The 15,250-nt window shown below is 44.9% G+C and overlaps 1 protein-coding gene across 3 annotated transcripts in view; it reads left to right on the top strand.

Annotated features, from left to right (window-relative positions):
• The window catches only part of ANXA4 (annexin A4), a 69,388-nt gene that overhangs the window by 24,760 nt on the left and 29,378 nt on the right, over positions 1–15,250 (top strand). For all 3 annotated transcript variants that reach the window (XM_047781866.1, XM_047781867.1, XM_047781865.1), the window contains 2 exons: positions 3,223–3,277; positions 12,345–12,432. In XM_047781866.1, coding sequence (XP_047637822.1) covers positions 3,275–3,277; positions 12,345–12,432 — 91 coding nt within the window. In that variant the 5' untranslated portion in view covers positions 3,223–3,274. The remainder of the gene's footprint in view (positions 1–3,222; positions 3,278–12,344; positions 12,433–15,250) is intronic.

Below are 15,250 nucleotides of genomic sequence, written 5' to 3'. Positions count from 1 at the left end.
GCAGAAGGACATAAGAAACGTTAGGCTTGAATTGGCACCTAGCTCGCCAGTTCCTGGCAGTGATGTAATAGGGCAGTTTGTGGGATAGTGTAATAATTATCCTTCTGAACATCCTACAGAAAAACAATAGGAATGTGTTCTCGACATATCTAATTTTTCTTTAGGAATTCATTGTAAATTATTTCTGAAAATGTATGTAATCTACCTAAAATAGGTTGAACTTATTTGCAACTTATTATTCTCTTATGTAACTGCCCTTGGGATAAGTCTCTTATGATTAGTTCCCAGCTTTCTTTCAGTTGCCGTGAAACTATGTCCTAAAATGTTCAGGAATCCTAACCTGAGCCCTAGTTGAGGAGCCCCGCTATCATAAAGAACGGGCCGTTTCCCACTCACATACGGCATCACCTGTAGGGTTTTTAAAGTCATCCCCAACATATGGTCCCGTCAGTCTTCATCTTTCCATCTTGAGGAGTCCTGATGCTTTTAAGGTCATCTGAGCCACGTTCCCCAAACTGAGTGTGTCTGCATTTTACAGATGGAAAAACGGAGGCACGATTACTAATTATTTGTCCCCCCTGTGAGCAGCAAAGGAGCTTGTAAAACCCCAACACAAAGTCTGAGTCACTGGGAGCTTGGTCGTATGGTTCAGTTTATTGGCTTGTAGGCCAGCCTTCAGAGAGAAAGGACAAATGAGTCCCCGGGGGCTGAGGCAGAAAAGGTTCCTGTGAAGAATCCTTGGCTCTGCAAGCTGCTGGACATGTGGGCGGGCTTTTCCAGATGGAGTTTCGGGAATAGCACCTTTCATCCTTTGGTGGCTGATCATTCTGTGCAGTTGAGAAGAGGCCTGTAGCCGTTCTGTACTGGGGAAGGGGAGGGTTCAATTCCTTCATCCCTTCTTGCCAAGTGTTATTGAGGAGCTAGCAAGCATTTGTGTGGGTTCACTTTATACATATTATCTGATACCTAATGGAGGAATCAAAGATGCCATTTTCTGCATTCATTTCTGAAGTCCATTTACAAACTCCATTGCTACGAGTAAATAATAAATATACAACAGCTGTCTCTATATAAATGGACTTACTCTGTGTGCTGTCCAAGTTTTAAAATAAATTGGCCAAAAACACCCTGTGTTCAAGTGTGATACAGTTTTTTCTTTAGTAAAATATTTCCAGGTCAATGACTCTTGGTATTTCCAGAAGGCTTTGCTCAAGCCATCTCTGAAATCTGAATTCGATAAAATGTTCATGTGTCATGAAATATTATTCTTTTGATTTTTCAGTCAACTGTTGAGAATGTAAAAAGCCATTCTTAGCTCGTAGGCCATAGAAAAATAGAATTGGGCTCGTAAGCTGAAAGTACAAGCCCCTGTCCTGTGTACCATTCTCCTGTTATATTTTTATCTGACTGGTATCTGAATTATCTTATGTCTTCATTTGTTTGTTCGGCGTCTGTCTTTGCTGGTACACTGTGAGATTCTTGCCGGCAGGTACTTTGATTCTCTGCATTATTTCTAGTAACTAGGACAGTGCCTGGAATATGGAGGTGCTGTATGAGTATTGAGTGGCTGAAAGAATAAATCCATATTGTCGAGAAGCCATTAGATCCAATGAAGTCTTCCTTACAGATCTCTTGTATATGTGTATCCTATTCCAGGGGCCATACTCTGCTTCGAGCTTTGCTTTTATTTTAGTATATATCTTTGTTTCCATACTAGAACTTCAAGCCTTTCTGACCCCTTGATTAGCGTCCGGTGTACCTCTAGTAGACTCTGGTCGGCTAGACTCTGGTCAACTAGACGCTGCTCTACCCTATAGTATCGTAACTTGCTAAAGTATATCTTGTCTATTACATCATTTATCTGCAAAACCCCACTTTTCATATTTTCCCATCACCTACAGTGGGAAGTCACACTCCTCAGGTGGACATACATGGCCCTCGGTAACCAGTTCCCCACTGCTTTTCCAACCTTATCTCTGAGCCTTCCCTGGAAGGAGCCCTCTGCTCCAGCAGCCTCATCACCTCATTGTCCCTGAAGCCACTGCTCATTTCCACCTCTGTACCTTTGCTCACATCGTGCCCCAGAGCCAGTTGACAGTCCCCTTAGGAAGGGTTTGGCCCCGCAGTTATGTGAGCGAAATCTGCAGTGAGTGCGGGGAGCAAGGAACAGTGGAGCTGAGCCTCAGAAAGTGGGAGCCAAAGAATGAATGTGGCCAAACATGACTTGGTGATTAAAGTGGGGCAAGAAGAATGAAGTTATTCCGGGGGAATGAAGTAAAAGGGTTGCTTGGTAGGATTCTCTAGGCCAGTGCTTTTCAAACCACTGTGCAGACCGCTATTTGGGGAATCTTGTTCAAATGAAGATTCCGGGAATGGGTCTGGGGTGGGGGCCTGCAATTCTGTGTTTTCAGAAGAAGCTCCCCGGTGATGCCCATGCTTCTGGTTCCAGGATGCTTCTTTGAGTATCAAGGATCTAACAAAACACCTAGGAAAGGAGCCTTTTCCATAGGACCTGGGTAGGGAAACATGAAGCCAGTGAGTGGGTCTGCCCCTCAGAGGCCTGCTTGCATTCGAAATGGCTGAATACATGTGTGATGACTCAGGTCTTCTTGATCAAGGAAGGGACACTGTAGAGAACTAAGAGCAAAGCTGAGCATGTAAGGCTGCAGCTTAAAGGGAAAAAGCACATTTTTAAGCCCTGAGATGGTGGCAGTGAAAGTGGCCTTTGGGAAATGAAACGTCCAATCTTGTTTGGGCTGGAGGCCTGTCATCATCTACAGATGCACACACGTGCACACACATACACACTCAGGGCAAGGCTGGAGTGCCATACTTTTCCCTGATGCAGTTGGATTATCTTTTACAAGAGGCACCTCGTCTGATCTGCTCGAGCTTCCAGTTCAGAGTCTGGGTTTGGCTTGAGTACAAGCAATGCACCTCACCCTAGTTAGGTGAGAGGAATCATTTCTGTAATGTGTTATCTCCAAGCAGAAGAGCAAGTAGGATAGTGTTTTGCTGGTGTAGTAAACGTGCCTGTTTAAACAGTTTCTCTTTAATGATTAGCCTGGCCTTTGTCTCTTTGGCTAATCAATAGCAGACCTTTTAATGAAATGGGTGTTATTTTCCCGTGGCTTAACTTTGTGGAAACTGTAAGTTATCCTGATTAATGATTTTAATGACACTGCTCTCATCACAGTAATTTCCCCTCTGCTTTTGTCACAGAGGAACTTCTCCTTGGTTCACTGAACTCTGATCCTGACCTAGAGCCATAGCCATGGTAAGTTGGGAAGTGCCTCGCCCTCACTGGTGCCAGTCGCAGATGGGTACCGGATGTGTACTCAGGGGGTGTTGGCTTATTCAAAGGGTTGTTTGCCCAACAGGAGGGAGGGGGAAGGAGGAAATGGAGAGGCAGTTTCAATCTTTTTTTTTTTTTTTTTTAATGGCCACACCTGTGGCATATGGCAGTTCCTAGGCTAGGGCTTTAATTGGAGCTGCATTTGTGGCCTATGCTGCAGCTTGCGGCAACGCTGGATCCTTAACCCACTGAGGGAGGCCAGGAATCAAACCTGCATCCTCAGAGAGACTGTGTCAGGTTTTTAACTCACTGAGCAACAACGGAAACTCAGCTCCATTTTTCTTTGCTTGCTTGCTTGCTTGCTTGCTTGCTTGCTTTTTTTTTTTTTTTTTTTTTTTTTGCTTTTTAGAGCCACACCTGCAGCATATGGAGGTTCCCAGGCTAGGGGTCGAATCGGAGCTGTAGCTGCCGGCCTACGCCAGAGCCACAACAATGCGGGATCCGAGCCACGTCTGTGACCTACACCACAGCTCATGGCAACACCAGATCGTTAACCCACTGAGCAAGGCCAGGGATAGAACCTGCATCCTTGTGGATACTAGTTGGGCTACAACAGGAACTTCCCAGATTCTTTTTTGTAATACACTGTTTTAACTTCTTTCAGGGATGGTAAGTAACCTGACCCTGAAAATGAATTCAAAGAGAGACTTCTTTGAATCCTTCTAACATCCTATGATACAGAAACAAGTTAGTTTTCTCTCTGCAAAAGCACTATATATTCATTGTACAAACTGTAGGCAAATAAAAAAGGAAAGACTCAAAATCCTGCAGCCTCTCCCACCAGGAGATGATCGCTGTTCACATTTTAGTGTAACCCCATCATTGCAGGCTTATCAAGGAGAGTGTTTCTAAGCTTATCATCTGCCTCCTGCTTTTGGCTGAGACTGGGCTCTGCAGAGCTTGGATATCTGATCTTGGGGACAGGCAGAGAATTAGGTCCCTTTGGGAGTTCCATAAAGTTCCTGCTGATGTGGAAGCTGAGCCTTTTAGCTGCAAACATGGCTCTACCTGAGGCTGGCCACCTGCTCTCTTCCTGCCCCAGTAAGGTTTCTCAATAGACAGGTAATGCTGATCCCTGGTCTTCTTGGAAGGAATAATGACAGTAGAATCTTATACCTGGAGAGGAACTAGACATTCCGCCAACTGCAGATGCCTTCCTCTAGGAGGATGGATGTGTGTGAACTATCCTGAACAAATTGTAATATACTCTTAACATTTTTTTTTTGTCTTTTTATTTTTTGAGGGCTGCATCCATGGCATATGGAGGTTCCCAGGCTAGGGGTCTAATCAGAGCTGTAGCCGCCAACCTACGCCAGAGCCACAGCAACACGGGATCCAAACCGCATCTGCAACCTACACCACAGCTCATGGCAACGCTGGATCCTTAACTCACTGATCGAGGCCAGAGATCGACCCGCAACCTCACGGCTCCTAGTCGGATTCGGAACTCCTTAACATTTTTTCTGTCATTAAACATTCTAGAATTTTTTTCATCATCCCTGAGAGTCAAAGGTTTATTCAGGTCTGCCCCAAATATTTTATGCTTTCATTAAAAATCCATGTGTTCTCAGCATTCCTTGGCAGCCTAGCGGGTTAAGGATCCAGCATTGTCCTTGCTGTGGCTTGGGTCACTGCTGAGGTGCAGGTTCAATCCCTGGCCTAGGAACTTCCACAAGCCTCGAGTGTGGGGGCCCCCCCCCAAGAAAATCCATTTATTCTTGATTGATTCTCCTTCGACACATAGAACATTTATTCATAAATGTTTATGGCACCAGACATGGTATCTGGGGATTCAGAATTAATGGTACGCTCTTGCTGTTCTTAACAAGCTCGCAGCTTTTCTACACGTAAAGACTGCACCCAAGTGACCCTTCAGTGAGCTTTCCACTGAGGAAAATTGCCTCAGTTGCTCTCATCTTTCCTCTTAGAACCTGTTTTTCCACTATGCTTGTCATTTATAGGACAGATAAAGGACATTTTTAAAGGAAACAATATAATCACAATATCATTCCTGATTATTTCCATCATTTTATTTTAGACTCTCCTTGAATGATAGTGGTTTTGAAATGGTCGTAATAAGAACATAAGGAAGAGTTAATGTATTCTCTCTGATTTCTGTTACACTAACACATGTTTATGTTACATCTGTTATTGTAAACACTGTATTTTGTGCCATCCATCCATGTTGCCGTGTCACTTTGTTCTTCCGCTCCTTTGTATTACTAAATGTTTCATTGTATTGTATTCCAATCTTTGGATATTTGTCATCTTCATTATTATTTTAATCACTGAAAAGCATTTTATTGATTGTGATTTAACACCGACTTCACGCTGGTTTTTAAAATTGTTCTTTCCTGTATCCTCTCTGTTTTCTTTGCCTGCTGCCACAAGGAGCCTTCCTGGGGTGGGATCCCCTGCCTTTCCCGAAACAGATAATGATACATTATGCCCTGGAATTTAATCAATATGGATACTTCAGAACTAACAGGAACAAATTTCCCATGCTTATCTTGTTCCTGGAGAAATGAGTCACTAAGAATGCTAATAGATAAGCTGATCTATCTTTGCAAATTCCTATCAGTTCATCTTGTTAGATATTAATTTTAGTCCTCTAAGAGTGTCCCTCAGCAATGAAAGTTTACTTTAGGAGTACCCATCGTGGCTCGTGGTTAATGAATCCTCCTGGGAACCATGAGGTTGTGGATTCGATCCCTGGCCTCGCTCAGTGGGTTAAGGATCCGGCCTTGCCATGAGCTATGGCGTAGGTTGCAGACAAGGCTCGGATCCTGAGTTGCTGTGGCTGTAGCATAGGCCGACGGCTACAGCTCTGATTAGACCCCTAGCCTGGGAAACTCCATATGCTGCAGGTGCGGCCCTGGAAAAAGACAAAAAAAAAAGAAAGAAAAGAAAAAATTTGCTTTAAGTCAAATGCAGTGGAGTTCCTGTTGTGGCTCAGTTGTTAACGAATATGACTAGGAACCATGAGGTTGTGGATTCCATCCCTGGCCTTGCTCAGTGGGTTAAGGATTTGGCATTGCCTTGGGCTGTGGTGTAGGTTGCACACAAGGCTCGGATCCTGAGTTGCTGTGGCTGTGGCATAGGCTGGTGGCTACAGCTCCGATTAGACTCCTAGCCTGGGAACCTCCATATGCCATGGGAGCAGCCCTAGAAAAGACAAAAAATAAATAAATAAATAAATAAATAAACTAAAAAGTCAAATGCAGTGTTTGAGTACCATCCAAAATTTTGTCGATACTGGAGTTCCAAAGAACTTTCTGAAATATTTGTCTCAGAAAGGTGACTCAGGGTGGACCTGAGGGCTGAGCTAGGCCATTTGGAACTTTGACAGCAAGTCACCAACTTGCTTATTCCTACTGATGTAGAAGAAAAGAAGTAAAGTGCCTGCATTAATTTCCTAGGGCCAACAAGGTACCACAAACTGAGAGCCTTAACAGAAGAGAAATTTGTTGTCTTACATTTCTGGAGGCTAGAAATCCAAAATCAAGGTGTTGGCTGGGCCATGATCCCTCTGAAATTCGTAGGGGAACTCTCCTTGCCTCTTTCTAGCTTCTGGTGGTTTGCTCGAAATCTTAGGCACTGTTTGGCAGAGACTGGAGTTGAGCAACACATCATCACATCATCATGTGGTGGTCTTCCTGGGTGTCTTTGTCTTCACATGCTGTCTTCTTAGAAGGAAGAAGGACACCAGTTCTTAGAAGGACACCAGTCGTGGTTTTTTGGTTTTTTGTTGTTGTTGTTGTTGTTTTTTGTCTCTTTTCTTGCCATTTCTTGGGCCACTCCTGAGGCATATGGAGGTTCCCAGGCTAGGGGTCAAATTGGAGTTGTAGCCACCAGCCTAACACCACAGCCACAGCAACACCAGATCCAGCTGCGTCTGCCACCTACATCACAGCTCACAGCAACGCCGGATCCTGAACCTACTGAGCGAGGCCAGGGATCGAACCCACAACCTCATGGTTCCTGGTCAGATTCGTTAACCACTAAGCCACGATGGGAACACCACCAGTCAGGTTGAATTAGCGGCTTTCCCTACTCCAGTATGACCTCATCTTGATTTAATTAATTAATTAATTGCAGTGACCCTATTACCAAGTAAAGGCACATTCTCAAGTACTGGGGGTGGGACTTTGCCATCTCTTTTCTTGGGGGATGCAAGTCAGTGTCCAAGAAAGTTAATGTCAGAGGTTTACTCTTTGCTGTGTTTGTGCTACATGCTTTGCTCTAGCACCCTGTTTCATTTTTACAACAACCCCGTGGATTGAGATCATTATTCTTAATATACAGATGAGAAAAATGAGACTTTCCCTAGACCAACAGCTCAAAAGGGTTGAAACCAGGATTCCAGCCTGGGTCTGTCCCACTCCAGTGCCTGTGCTCCTTTCCACGAAGCTTTCCCACCCCTCATTCTAGGCCACATGGGTCCTTCATGGAAATTTGCCCCAATATTACGATTCCCTTTATAGTGTTCATGACCCACCAAGTGATGCAGAGGAAACACAGCTGACTGTCTCCATGAAGACTAGATCTTCCTGGAGTCATGGGCACAAGGCTATGGGGGTTCAACCAAGGCTTATATAAGATGTAAACCCTCTCCCTTTGCAGGAATTCATAGTCATCTCCCTATTCTGTTCTGTCCCATCACCATCACATCCTACCACTGGTAATTTGGTAAATTCTACCATTTACCAAAAGGGGCATATCAGAGAGTCAGGAGAAACAGACCCCTGTGTGACCTCAGCCCTAAGTTTAGCCTTGACTAGCTCTTCCTACCCTCAGCGTGTGAGCTCTCAGCATCGCAATAGCTCACAGCGCCCACTCTGAACAGAGGAAGGTTTCCAGGTGGTTCTGAACTCCACTGACATCTGGGTACCAAGGATATCACTCAGATCCTAAGGCACGTGCAGCCGCCGCCAATCCAGGCATAGACCTGACAGATTAACTAAGGGAAAGGAAAAGGAGGCAGACAGGTTTAGAAAGTGCTGGTTATGAGGAATTAGGCCGGTTTTAAAGACAAGAAAATGGAATTCAGAATATCAAAGCACAGGTTGCTAATGGGTTAAAATGATGCTGGTGTCGGCGAATAGAGGGGAAGATATATTAAAAACCATGGCTGGTTTGATTCTACCGTCTGCTGTTAAATCAGGAAGCCCAGGAGAGCCCCACTAATGCAGATTGCTTCTCTCTATACTCAGTGCAAAGAAAAGCGAGGTTTTTCTTGAGCAACTGATCTCTTTTTCCTCTCGTGGACACTGCAAGTCTCATTATTGATGACAGTGCCCTCTTGCTTTGGCTTCTAGGCAGAGAAATCCGCGGCTCACATCAAATAACTGCCCAGCCCCTTAGGGTCTCCATGTTGCTTTCCTCCCCATCCCCTCCTTTCCCAGAATTTTCTGTGCTTCATGTCCTGTCATTGAATTTATCTATTTGTTTAATTTTTATATTGAATTTATGTATTTATACTTACAATTCTTTTTTTTTTTCATATTTTCTAGGGCCTCCTCTGCGCCATATGGAGGTTCCCAGGCTAGGGGTCTAATGGGAGCTGTAGCTGCCAGCCTACACCACAGCCACAGCAACACGGGATCCGAGTTGCGTCTGCAACTTACACCACAGCTCAAGGCAACGCCAGATCCTGAACCCACTGAGCGAGGCCAGGGATCGAACCCACATCCTCATGGATCCTAGTTGGATTCATTACTACTGAGCCATGATGGGAACTCCTGTATTTATGTATTTCTCTATGCTGCCTCAGTTACATTAATAAATTAGTAAATACATGATAAATACTCAGGGCACCTTGATCTTAATCATTAAATTATCTCTAAGTCATAATCCAACTGAAATGGTTCAGACTGGTCACTAACCCATGTTTTGCATGTTGATGTTTTTAATTTTCAGAGGGTTGGATTTGCTAACTTTTGGTCCCTTTTACACATCAGAGTATGAATCACTTTAGGGATGCTGCTCGTTACCAGTGATGCTAGTTCGCTTCCTCCTGACTTCCCATTCTCACCTCTGCCACTCGGTCAGGCTCCTGTCTCCTCTCTTCCACTGCAGAAGCTCTCGTGAGGGTCACCAGGACCTTCCCCGTGGCCGAGTCTGACCATCCCTTCTGTGACCTCCACGCACACCTACCTTAGCAGGCCCTGACTTCTCCCAGCTTCCTCAGCCTCTGGACAACACACCATCCTAGTTTTCCTCTTACCTCAAGGACCAGTCCTTCTTGGTCATCTATTCTGAGCCCTTCTTGCTGGAAACCTGTACTGCCGGAGAGACCCAGGCTTGTTCTTCACTTCCCCCCAGGATACCATCCAAACGCTAATGTGTCCTAAATTTATTCTTCTGGACTTGACCTCTAGATTTTCTTTGTATGTCCAGCCATCCTTTTGACACATTAGCATTTGTGTCCACTTGAATGTTTGATGGACCTCCCAAACTTAACCTCTTGAAAATAGAACTTCTAAATCCCACTCCCACTGCCATCCCAAGTCCTCCAGTTTTCCCCCTCTGGGTAAATGATACACTCCCCATTTGGCTGCTCAGGGAAAATCATCTAGAGATACACGTGATTCTTCTCTCCTCACCTTCCGCATCAGTCCACCAGCAAGTTCTGCCTCCTTTGTTCCCAAACACGTGCTGAGTCTTTGTCTCTTTCCATGGTTACTATTTCACCCTCGTCTACCTTCATATCCCTGGATCTGGGTTCAGATTCTCAACTGGTCTCTGTATATCTCCCTACAGCAGCCCAAATGATCTTTTTCATGTCCCCTTTTTTGGCCGAACCCATGGCACATGAAAGTTCCCCAGCTCAGGGATGGACTCTGAGCCACATCTGCGACCTATGCTGCAGCTGCGGCAATGTTAGATCCTTAATGCACTGTGCTGGGCCAGGGATTGAGCCAGCGTTTCCACAGAGAAGCCCAAGCTGGATCATTAACCCACTGTGCCATAGGGGGAACTCCCCAAGTGATATTGTTAACATAGAGATCAAATCTTCTCCCCCATTCCTTTGTTAAAAACCTCCCAATGGCTCCTACTACACTTAGAATAAAATAAAAACTCCCTACTAGCTTGCGAAGGCCCTTGTGCTGCCCCATGCCACCTCTCTGATGTTTTTCTTAAAAAAGATTGTATTACAGAAAAGTGTAAACATATAAAAATAGATCAGATATTAAAGAGGTACCCATGTGTACCTATAATTATTATTAACTCATGGTCAATCATTATTATATTTTATAATAATAGCTCAATAATTATTAACTCATGGTCAACCTTGAATTTATCTTCACTTATTTCCTCCAACCTGTATTACTGTGAAGCAAATTTTAGACTTCTTATCCTCTCATCTATAAAATATTTCAGTGTGTATAAGATTCAAACTCTTGGATTTCCCGTTGTGGCTCAGTGGTTAACGAACCTGACTGGCATCCATGAGGACGCAGGTTTCATCCTTGGCCTCACTCAGTGGGTTAAAAATCCAGTGTTGCCTTGAGCTGTGGTGTAGGTCACAGACACGGCTCGGATCCCGTGTTGCTGTGGCTGTGGTGTAGGCTGGCAGCTACAGCTCTGATTCAGCCCCTAGCCTGGGAACCTCCATATGCCACAGGTGCAGCCCAAAAAAGACAAAAGACAGAAACCAAACCAAAACAACGATTCAGACTCTTAAAAAATAAAAATATAACCCCAATACCATAATCATACCTAAAAATGTTAACACCGATGGCTTAATGTCATCAAATATCAAGTCAGTGTTCAATGTCCAGTTGTCTTATAAATGCCTTTTTTGTTTATTTTTTTGTTTGTTTGTTTTTGAAGACTGCACCCAAGACACATGGAGGGAGGTCCCCAGGCTAGGGGTCGAATCAGAGTTACAGCTGCCGGCCTATACGACAGCCACAGCAACGCCAGATCCAGCCATGTCTGTGATCTACACTACAGCTCAGGGCAATGCCTTAACCCACTGAGTGAGGCCAGGGATGGAACCCGAAACCTCGAAACCTCGTGGTTCCTAGTCAGATTTGTTTCTGCTGCACCATGACGGGAACTCCTAAGTGTCATTTTTTTTTAACTGTGTGATTTAGGACCATATGAGGTTCACCCATTATGATTATTGATATGCCTCTTTCATCTCTTTTAAGCAATATTTCACCTCCATTTCTCTTTTCTAATCATCCTCCTGATTTCTTTGTTGAAGAATCTAGATCATCACGTAGTGTTTGAGAGTCTGGATTGTACTGATTACTGCCCTGTGGTGTGATTAACATTTTCTTCTCTCTTCTCTTTGCCATAAAATGGTATTTGGCCCTAGAGGCTTGATTGGATTCAAGTTTGATTTTCCCCTTTTGTGGGGAGACAAGATTATTTCACAGGTAGTGATATAACTTAGCTTACACTCACTCCCCAACTTGTCCACCGATCAGCCGCACTGGCCTCTGTCCCACTCCTCCCACAGAAGCTAATCCCAGCCTGAGGACCTTTGCGCTGTTTCCTCTGCTTATTTCACAGGTAGTGATATAACTTAGCTTACACTCACTCCCGAACTTGTCCACCGATCAGCCACACTGGCCTCGGTCCCACTCCTCCCACAGAAGCTAATCCCAGCCTGAGGACCTTTGCGCTGTTTCCTCTGCTTGTAAGACAGACAGACAGACAGACACACACACACACACACACACACACCACCTCAGCCTGACCTAGGAGCAGAGCAGCCCCTCCAGGACCTCTCCCTCTGCCCTGAAGCTCCTCTTACCAGCCCATCCTCTGCTGGAATGTTTGTTTATTGGCTTGTTTACTGTCTGCCTACTGCAGACCTCTGAGCATCAGCTCCAGGGGAGCAAGAGCCTCATTTCTCACGGTCACTGCTGTGTCCCAGCACCTGCAGGAGTGTCTGGCCACGGTGGGTGCTTAGCAGATGCCGCCACGATGGTAGCACGGGGCCTATGAGTCACATCTTTCTCTGTGTGCCCAGGCAGCCAAGGGAGGCACCGTCAAAGCTGCTTCTGGCTTCAATGCCGCCGAAGATGCCCAGACCCTGAGGAAGGCCATGAAAGGGCTCGGTAAGTGTCCTCCTGGAAGTAAACACCCCCGTCATGTGTGGTGCATCATACAGTCACACAGAGGGTGTTGTGTCCACAGGCAGTTGTGCGGAAATCTCACTCTGAGAAAACACAAGGGGAACAAGTTAGCTTTTCAAGATAAACTAGGTAGGAGGGCATGCAGTACTCATTTTTCCTAAAGAATTTAAATTTGATACACTCATTCTGGATTTCCTCAATTATTTAAATCTGTTTTGCATTCCAGCATTATGAATCTATGTATGAAACTTGAGAAATGTATTTGTTTTCCAGTTAACTGTTACGTACCTGTCATGCTGGAAGATTTTACAAAGCACTTTCGCAAATATTGTCTGTCTTTAATTTCTTATTTTATTGAAGTAGAGTTGTCTTACAGTGTTGTGCTAATTTATGCTGTATAGCAGAGTGATTCAGTTATACACATGTATGCATTATTTTTTAATGTATTTTCCATTAGGGTTATTACAGGATATTGAATATAGATCCCTATGCTATAAGTATAACTTTTTTGTTTATCCCTTCTACATATAATAGTGTGCAGGTGGCTAACCCCAAACTCCCACTCCCTTTGGTAACCACAAATCTGTTCTGTATGTCTGTGAGTCTTTCTGTCTCGTAGATAAGTTCATTTGCGTCATATTTTATTTTTTTTGGTTGCTCCAAGGCATTTGGAAGTTCCCAGGCTAGGGATGGAAGCAGTGCTGCACCTGCGACTTGCACTATAGCCATGGCAACACCAGACCCTTAACCCACTGCACCACCAGGGAATTTCCTATTTCATATTTTAGATTCCACATATAAGTGATATCATATGGTACTTGTTTTTCCCTTTCTGGCTTACCTAACTTGGCATAACCTTGAGATCCATCTGTGTGGCTGCAAATGGCAGTGTTTCATTCTTTTTTATGGCTGAGTAATAGTCCATTATATATTATGTATGTGTATACATCTATATATATATACACACACATATATATACACATACACTATGTCTTTTTTATCTATTCATCTATCTGTGGACATTTAGGTTGCTTTCATGTCTTGGCCATTGTGAATAGTGCTGCTATGAACATAGGGGTGTGTGTATCTTTTTCAATTATCATTTTGTCCAGATATATGCCCAGTAGGGAGATTTCTGGACCATGTGGCAACTCTAGTTTTAGTTTTTTGAGGAACTTCCATACTGTTTCCACAGTGGCTGCACCAACTTACATTCCCACCAGCCGTGTAGGAAGGTTCCCTTTTCTGCACACCCTTGCCAGCATTTCACAAGTATCGTCTGAATAGATAGACATGATAACCCTGGGATGCAGTCAGAGCAGCTGGTCTTGTTATTCACCCCATTGTGCAGATGTGAAACTGAGATGCAGAGAAGTAACGAAGTTAGGCACAGAGTAGGTGGAACTGAGCCTCAAGTCACGCTCTGCGGAGCCTGACAGGTCTGAGTCCAGCGTCTTTCCCTTGAGTCTCTGCCTGTTGCTACTGTGATAGCCACAGCTGGGATAGCACCCTTGTGCATCATGTAGGACTTGAGGTGAGCAGGCTGTGCGGACATGAACAGAGGGGTTTGTCTTCTGCAGCACCACCCTCTGGTAACTCCTGAGGGCAGAGGCCTCCCCCCAGGTGGGCAGAGGCACGCACTGGGGGGGGGGAGGGTACCGCAGGCTACACTGGGCTAGACCCTGCCTCCAGCCTTGCCCGAGGGGACACTTGGCCAGAGAAGTGCTCTCTGGTTCATCACTGCTATTTAACATCGCCTCAAGATTTGGATAAAAACACTTCATCATGAACTGTTTTATCCCAGTTTTTCTATCCAAAAAGGGTTCATCTTACTCAGCCTCAGCACTACTAACAGCAACCATAACAACAAGAGTGAACATTTACTAAGCTCTGTCTTGTGTCAGGCATGGTGTGTTCCATATAGCTTCTGGGTTTTTTTGTTTTTGTTTTGCTTTTTAGAGCCTCATCTGCGACATATGGAGGTTTCCAGGCCAGGGGTCTAATCGGAGCTACAGCTGCTGGCCTACACCACAGCCACAGCAACACAGGATCTAAGCCATGTCTGAAACCTACACCACAGCTCACTGCAACGCCAGATCTGCAACCCCCTGAGCGAGGCCAGGGATTGAACCTGCAACCTCATGGTTCCTAGTCGGATTGGTTTCCGCTGCACCACAGTGGGAACTCCAATAGCTTCTGTTTTAATTCTGACAGCAGCTTGTTTTATGATGAGAAAGTTGAGGTCTAGGGAGATGAACTAACTTGCCTGAGGTCTCTGATATAGTAAGTGTTAGAGTCAGGACTCTTGGCAGTTCTTGGAAGTCCGGCTCTGGTACTGCCAGAGCTTGAGCCCCCTGTGCTATCCTGCTGCCCACCTCTGAACAGAACATTGCTCTGAATCTATCTTTTCCTCATTTTCCCTTTTTCATAAAAAAGATGGGGGACGTTCCTGGCCCACCCTTTTTTCAGGTATTTCCTAATTCTTCGGTATACAGCAAGAATACCATAATTCAGAACATGGACCGTGTGGCATTTGGAATTCTCACAGTCAGAGTCAGAAGGCATTTGACACAACGAACCCTTTGTGGTGCCTGCTGTGTGGGCCAGCGCAAGGCGGATGGTTAGAGGAGACAAGGACTGTAGTAAACCTGGCCCTGTGGTCCAATAGTCCATGGATGCTGCCAGCCGAGGCATGCACAGAAATAGGATCAGTTCATAGTATGATAGTGACAGGAGGGGCACAAGTAAGAGCCCATGAGCGGTCCGAGAGGTCACCTTTCCTTTGGGAGTATCAGGCAGA

Source organism: Phacochoerus africanus, chromosome 5 (genome assembly GCF_016906955.1).
Source record: "Phacochoerus africanus isolate WHEZ1 chromosome 5, ROS_Pafr_v1, whole genome shotgun sequence".
Classification (NCBI taxonomy): domain Eukaryota; kingdom Metazoa; phylum Chordata; class Mammalia; order Artiodactyla; family Suidae; genus Phacochoerus; species Phacochoerus africanus.
Note: the sequence above shows the minus strand (reverse complement) of the source record. Positions and strands in the feature narration are given on the sequence as shown.